The sequence below is a fragment of the Octopus bimaculoides genome, chromosome 20 (assembly GCF_001194135.2).
Source record: "Octopus bimaculoides isolate UCB-OBI-ISO-001 chromosome 20, ASM119413v2, whole genome shotgun sequence".
In the NCBI taxonomy this organism is placed as follows: Eukaryota; Metazoa; Mollusca; class Cephalopoda; order Octopoda; family Octopodidae; genus Octopus; species Octopus bimaculoides.
In genome coordinates, this window is record NC_069000.1 from 1,528,222 (window position 1) to 1,536,123 (window position 7,902).

The following is a 7,902-nucleotide window of genomic DNA, read 5'->3' on the forward strand; positions in this document are numbered from 1 at the left end:
TAAAGTTGCTAGCCTCATGCTATAATTTAGTAAAAAAAGGGGTTAAATCTATTCCTTTTTTTCACCCCTAGGTATTGTTAGTGCTCTTGACATTGGTATGTCTAACTGGAGTTTTGAATACATTACTGTTTCACTGTAAGTATTGTATTATTTCTAAGGATTTTTTTTATTGTAGTAAAGATTGTTTGCCAACATAACATGGCAGTCCTGATTTAGGATGAATGTTGCTGTAATTTAGCCCCAGGAGAGTAATTTTCTAATTTATAGATCAGTGACTAGTTGTCACTTTGAAAACTATATATTTTGAACGGGAATTTGGCAGTGCCACCTCTAGCCTAGCAATTATTCTGAAGTGATGAAGGGATATAACCCGGAAATTGCGATACACAGATATTGTTTTGAGGTGAGTGGGGGATACTAGATACCCTTGTTCGAAAATATAAGGACACAGATCATGTCGTATAGCCAGCTGGAGACAATGTCTCCTCAGGCTAAATTACAGCAACATTCATCCTAAACCAGGACTGCCATGTCATGTTGGCAAACAATCTTTACTCCAAAGTACTGTTGCTGAATATCTCTCCTTGTGAGATTTAAAAATAGTAATTTTCTGATTTTTTTTATTGTTTAAGTTAACTATTATGCCACAGTTTGTACAACCTGTCATACAACATCATATTCTATAGATCTCATAAAATATATGTAATATTTACTATTAATATATGTACGGTAAGAATGTGCCTGTACTGGTCACATACAAAGCACCCATGCTAGTGCCACATTAAAAATACCTGTGCTGGTGCCATGTGTAAAGCATTGGTGTTGGTGCCATGTAGAAAAGCCCCCAGTTCACTCTGTAAAGTGGTTGGTGTTAGGAGGGACATTCCTCTGTAGAAATCATGCCAAAATGGTCAGCTAGAGCCTGGTGTAGCCCTCTGTCTTGCCAATTCCTGTCAAACAGTCCAAATCACGCCAGCATAGAAAATGAGCATCCAATGGTGATGATAATATTTGCTGCCTGACTGGCTCCCCATGCTGGTGGCATGTAAAAAGCACCATCTGAACGTGGCTGATGTCAGTGCCACTGGCATGTAAAAGGCACCCCCTATGCTCTCAGAGTGGTTGGCATTAGGAATGGCATTCAGCTGTAGAAACATTACCAGATCAGATTGGAATCTGGTGCGGCCTCCTGGCTTGCAAGTCCCCAGTCAAACCATCCAACCCATGCCAGCATGAAAAATGGACATTAAATGATGATGATGATGACGATGGACTTCTTTCAGTTTCTGTCTCCCATCCACTGCTTGGCGACAAGATTTGATGTGTTTACATAGCTGTAACATAGCGGTTTGGCAAAAGAAATTGATAGAATATGTATCAAGCTTAAAAAAATATGTCCTGGAGTCAATTCATTTGACTACAAATTCTTCAAGGTGGTGCCCCAGCATGGCCACTGTCCTCTAACTGAAGCAAGTAAAAGGATAAAAGCTAATACCTTCTTGGTTATTCTAGAAAGTTTCTGGAATGTAAAAAGTCTGATGAATGGAATTTAAATTGCATTAAATTAAAATTCTCACCTGTGTGTTATATTAAGTGTTTCTTCCTTTACAGGTATACAATGTCTAAATCTTCCACAGTTTTATTTATCCTGGGATTTTCCCTCCTATTCAGACTGGAAAAATTTGTAAATATTTCATTTTATTTGACTTTTTATTTCTTAGATAATCTTTCTCTATTCTATCCACAACTCTGGTTAATTTTTTTAGTAAATTCTGTTTATGATCTTTTTTATACTAAATTCTCTACTATTTCTGTTAGACCAGCACCACATTAGTAGTAGTAGTAGTAGTAGTAGTAGTAATAATAATAATAATAATAATAATAATGATAATAATAGGTACAAGGCCTGACATTTTGGGTGAGAGGACTAGTCAATTACATTGACCCCAGTGTTTCACTGGTACATACGAGATGTCGAAATATTGTTCATTTGATAACAGTCATACTCTTCCTATTGTTAATAATAATAATAATAATAATCCTTTCTACTAGAAGCACAAGGCCTCAGATTTGTGGGGAGGGGACTAGTCAATTACATCAACTCCAGTGTTTCACTGGTATTTAATTTATCAACCCCGAAAGGATGAAAGGCAGAGTCGACCTTGGCAAAATTTGAACTCAGAGCGTAAGGATGGGCAGAATACCATTAAGCATTTTGTGCAGCCTGCCGCCAATTCTTCCATATGTAAAACAATGCTTTACCTCATTAGAGATTTATAGGTTTCTGTAGTTTTCTGAAGAGATTTTATTGAGAAATAATTTTTGTTTGATTTATATCTATATATACATGTATGTATAAATTAGCTACGATTTTTGATATTTAATATTCCACTCTTTCTGCTTGTTTCATCCTCCAATAGCGACCATCTCTACTTGTGGTGGTTCTCTTCATTTCCGGTGGTTTATTCCTCTTCACTTACCATTCCACTGAATTCAACCTAATTGGCTTTATACTGGTGATGACTGCGACATTTCTCTCTGGACTTCGTTGGACCCTAACACAACTGGTGGTACAAAAAGAAGGGCTGGGTTTGTACTTCGCATCATATTTTTAATCTTTTATTATTTCACTGGTTTCAATCATTGGACTGCAGCCGTGCTAGGGTACCAGTAACAGTGAGTAAATCAATGTCGATAGTCACTTCAGTCAGCTACTTATTTTATTGAACTCTATTTGTCAAACTGCTAAGTTACAGGACATGAAAGGATACAACATAAGCAACATCAATTTTGATGTCTAGGATAAAAACACAGACATACACAAATTTTCTCAAACGTCTAAGAGGATCTTTAGAGGTGGTAAATAGTTTCTGTCATCTAAGTGGCCTAATTAGCAGTGACCTAATTAGTAGTGGAGGAAGATGTCTTGAAAGTATCGGTGTCAGAAGAAGAACCAGCTGGAGAAAGTTCAGAGAGTTGTTACTTCTGTCGGTCACAAAAGGTTTTTTTGTCTCAGAATGAAAGTCAGATCGTCTGATGCTTGTGTATGAATAGCATTATTGCATGGTAGTGAAAGGTAGGCTGTGAATGCAGAGTACTTGCAGACTAGAAAGGAATGAAGTTAGCATGCTCTACTGGTTGTGCAATGTAAGATGAAGTGAAGATGTCTTTAAAAATATCAGACTTAGTGTGCAAAAGAAAAGGTTGTATCATTATGGTCATGTAATGGATGAAGATAGCTGCCTCCTCAATAAGTGCCAATCACTAAATGTGGATGGAACCTGTGGAAGAAGAAGAAGACCCAGGAAGACATTTATGCCAAAGTAGTATTGCAGTGAAACAAATATCGTAACCATAGCAATAACAGATGTTTTTGTCTTATTTTTTCATTTCAGGTTTAAGAAACCCCCTTGATATGATGTTTCATATTGAACCGTGGATGATCATCAGCCTTTTACCATTGTCGGCTTCATTCGAAGGTTTGTTCTGATCTCCTCCCTCCAAATTATTTTTAACAACTAAATCTTATATGGACCACAGCTTTTACAAATAGAATAATAAGTATTTCATCTTTTTTACTCGTGGGTTGATGTATTTTTTGTTTTGAATTTTGTAGGTTTGAGAATCGTCAGCACAAAACAGTTTTTCCGATATGAACATATATCTGTGGCCTTGAAGAACTGTGGTTGGGCATTAATTGGTGCCATACTTGCCTTCTTTATGGAAATAGCTGAGTTTCTCCTGATTAGTAACACTTCTAGTCTTACTCTTTCAATTGCAGGAATTTTCAAGGTAAACCCTTTGAAATTTTAAAAACCTTTTGTTGCCTTATTTCTGTTGAAATATTCTACTTTTGTTTCAGTCAGTTTTAAAGACAATGAAGAATTCAGGGAAATAATTGTGTTTTTATTGAGTTGGTGTTTGGAACCTAGGACTGTAAAGGTCTTACTCACACAGCTATGCTTAAACCTGCAATTTTCTGTTAAGAAAATGCCATTTTTTCTCATGTGAACCAATAAAATCTTTGTTCAGGCCATGATACAGACCAGGTTATAGTCCTGAATCACCATGAGGAGTGTAGAATCTAATATTCCAAGACGTTATCCTTCATTGGAGAATAAGGAAAAGAGAAAACGTTTTTCTTGAAGCAAAGTCAAGATTTGAAACATTAGACCCTTCATTCGTCAATGGCATGTTGATTTTATCAACTTCTAAGAAACCCCACATTAAATTTTGTTTTACTGCTCAGTCCAAAAGGAAAGGCAGTGTCTATTATCCTTTATTCTTCAGAGTCTATGAAACTGATGTGTATGGGAGGAAGAGGCTATCCTCAAACCAGACACTTTGCTTGAATATCGTATTTTCCTGCATACAAGTCTACAGAATGTACAGTATAAACATGTTGTGTAAATATTCCAATGTCATCGTCACTAAACTTTACAAATTCTCTTGCATTTGACGGAGAATTACCAGTCATCTGGAATCGTTTTGGTATATAAGTTGACCCACCTTTTTTGGGGCTGTGAATTTTGGTCTGAAAAATAGAACTTGGATGCTGGAAAATATGGTAATTGCAACAGACTAAACTTTATTAAAGATACCTAAGGATCAATAGTGGTGTCTGAAGGGACCAGAACAAACACCAGAAGGTATCTCGTCTGTTACTCTAAGAATTAATTCTACTCCTGGACTCTGACTTCATTTCATTGAATCTCTAATGGCTGAGTTGACCCCAGTTTTGTTTCATATTTTTTAAACATAATTAATCAGTCAGTAGTTTCTAATTTGCTCTTCTGCCTCTCTTTGTAGGAAATAATTGTACTCTTTTTAGCTGCTGAAATCAACGGTGACCATATTTCCATTCTAAATGCTGTGGGATTTATCATTTGTTTATGCGGAATGTGTTTCCATATATTTTTAAAGAATCATCAGAGTAAGTATAGAATTTCGTTTAGAAAACTGCACTGATTAAACGCAAAAATATTTATAAAAAAAAAATCCAGAACCAAAGAGAACTGGCAAGAACTATTTTCATATCATTGTTTGGACATAGAATTTTATCTATTTTTTTGGTTTGGAATAACTATATATTTTAACCATTTTGTTACCATATTTCTGTTGAAATACACTATTTTTGTTTCAATTTTGAAACGAATGAAAAATTTAGTCAAAATGACATTTTATTATTGTTATTAAGCTGGTGTTTGGAACATAAAATTAACATGGAATTTTGAAGGAAGATTTCCAGTTAGGTCATATTGAACCTAAAATTTGTATCGTAAAGCCAGGTGTGATCTCAGGTGATATCAAAAAGAGTTGATCTCAAGGACATTATTTTAATTGAAAAACATCAAATGTCTTATAGTTACCATTCTCTCCTTTTATTTTAACGTTAATTGTTTCTTGGTTAACATTTACCAAATTCCAAATGAAACATCTTGTGTGTGTTTCATCCAGGTAAAGCTGGAGTTCAAGGAAGTCACGATTAAGTGATATGCAGATGAATCCAACCATGAAGTACCTAGGACAGTGTTCCTTACCATTGTCTTGGGTTGACCAAAACCTCTTTTTGGCTCCCATTTTACTCTCCTGGGCCCTCCATATCCATAAAGAATATTTTTATAATTAAATATTATTATTATTATTATTATTATGGTGGTAAGCTGGCAGAAACGTTAGCATACCAGGCGAAATGCTTAGTGGTATTTCGTCTGGTTTTATGTTCTGAGTTCAAATTCCACCGAGGTTGACTTTACCTTTCATTCTTTCGGGGTCGATGAATTAAGTACCAGTTGTGCACTGGGGTCGATCAAATCGACTGGCCCGCTTCCCCAAAATTTCGGGCCTTGTGCCTAGAGTTGAAAAGAATATTAGGATTTGTAGAAAAAAATTGTTAAAATATTTTGTGTATTATAGAAATTTAACCAATTCATTGTACACAAATTTTAATGACAAAATCTTGTATGCCCGCCACCCCCACCCTCAAGGGTCATGTGAACCCTGGTGGAGAACTGTCCCTATATGAAGAGAAGGACTGATCACTGTAAATTAAATAAAATATTCATTAATTTTGTAGTGTTACTACTGCTTGTATCAAGTGACACCTATCTACAACTAGGTGAACTGGGCCTTTTAGTGTAAACTGACACAAAGACAAACCCCAAACCCCTTTTTTTCCTTCTCTTTTATTGGTTTCAATCCTTGGATGCCACCCCAATGGTTTTGGCTAATTATTTATGTATATAAGTGTATTTATTATATTTATATGTTCACTATATCTGTATGAAGTAAATAATGAAATCATATATATATGTATGTATCTATGTAAGTATTCATTTATTAATTCATTTATTTATTTTAATTAATTATTTATTTATTTCTTTATTAAGAAAATGGAGGTAATCAGAATTTTGGACAATTATTTTTTTATGAGCGCTTTCATTCTGTTTCTGTCTGAGACTCATCCGATGAGTGTTGGAAGCGAATGAGATGAAAACGCAAATCAATAATTATCCAAAATTCTGACGACTTCCTTTTCTTTACTATACAACATCTGTATAACACTTCAAACAATCTATACATTCACACACACATACACACACACACACACACACATCTATACATTCACACACACACACATCTATACATTCACACACACACACACATCTATACATTCACACACACACAAATCTATACATTCACACACACACAAATCTATACATTCACACACACACACACACACACACACATGCCAGCATGGAAAGCAGACATTGAAGGACGATGATCATAATCACAATCTCACTAATTACTTCACGTTCTGGAATTTATCTCATTTAATGCTTTTCTCTGCCAATCATCATCATCATCATCATCGTTGTTTAACATCTGCCTTCCATGCTGGCATGGGTGATATATATATATCAGCTAATAAATACAATACACATTTTTATGAGCTACTAATAGTTTCATGTGATGAAAACATCTCAGACAGCATTCTTTAACGTATCTGGTACCTTCATGCAGTCCTCAGTATTAGCTTGTTATGCCATGTGGGCTGAGTCCGAGGATTGCATGGAGGTACCAGATATATTAAAATATGCTGTCTGAGATGTTTTTATTGCATGAAACTATTAGTAGCTTATAAAAATATATATTGTGTTTATCAATAATATTTATCTCTCACCAGATGGAGTACTTATTGATATCTTTTTTAAATTTCTAATTATATATACATATATATAATGGCATTGAGTAGTGAGAATGAGTGTTCAACATTGCATATGGAGGATAAATATTATTTATTTGCAGGTTAACAATGCTACCAATGGTTTCATGTGAAGAGAATTTACACAGTTTTTTAGTGGGGATCACTTGAAAATTGTGAAATTTCTACTGCATAAAACTATTGGTAGCATCATTAACCCCTAAAATAAAGTGTTATGTGTGTGTGTGTGTGTAGAGGTGCGTGGCTTAGTGGTTAAGGTGTTGGACTTATGATCAAAAGATTGTGATTTTGATTCCTGGACTGGGCAATGTGTTGTGTTCTTAAGCAAAACACTTCATTTCACATTGCCTATTTACGTGGTAAATATATTTTTAAAAATAGTTTATGTGGTAAGCCTAGCTGATGAGTTTTGAGTGTCTTTCAGCACAGAAAGTGAAATCAGTTGATACTGGAATATCTACTCTCCTCTTTGTAGTTTTACAAATGGGGACCACTATTTTTTTAGTATATTTGCAACATTTTCCGTGTGTGTTTACGTATAGTGAGAGACGCGAGGCTTTGGAGAGTTTTAACTCTTCTTTCTAGCAAACAGGTGCATATTGTATCCTGACTTTTAATATATATATGTATGTGTGTGTGTATATCATCATCATCATCATCATCATCGTTTAACGTCC

The 7,902-nt window shown here is 35.0% G+C and overlaps 1 protein-coding gene across 1 annotated transcript in view; it reads left to right on the forward strand.

Annotated features, from left to right (window-relative positions):
- Positions 1 to 52: 52 nt before the first annotated feature.
- Positions 53 to 7,902, forward strand: part of LOC106877559 (solute carrier family 35 member C2) — a 10,255-nt gene continuing 2,405 nt past the window's right edge. The window contains exons 1-6 of the mRNA XM_014926498.2: positions 53 to 135; positions 1,612 to 1,684; positions 2,421 to 2,589; positions 3,396 to 3,479; positions 3,617 to 3,792; positions 4,810 to 4,933. Of these exons, the coding sequence (XP_014781984.1) occupies positions 98 to 135; positions 1,612 to 1,684; positions 2,421 to 2,589; positions 3,396 to 3,479; positions 3,617 to 3,792; positions 4,810 to 4,933 (664 nt within the window). The 5' untranslated portion in view covers positions 53 to 97. The remainder of the gene's footprint in view (positions 136 to 1,611; positions 1,685 to 2,420; positions 2,590 to 3,395; positions 3,480 to 3,616; positions 3,793 to 4,809; positions 4,934 to 7,902) is intronic.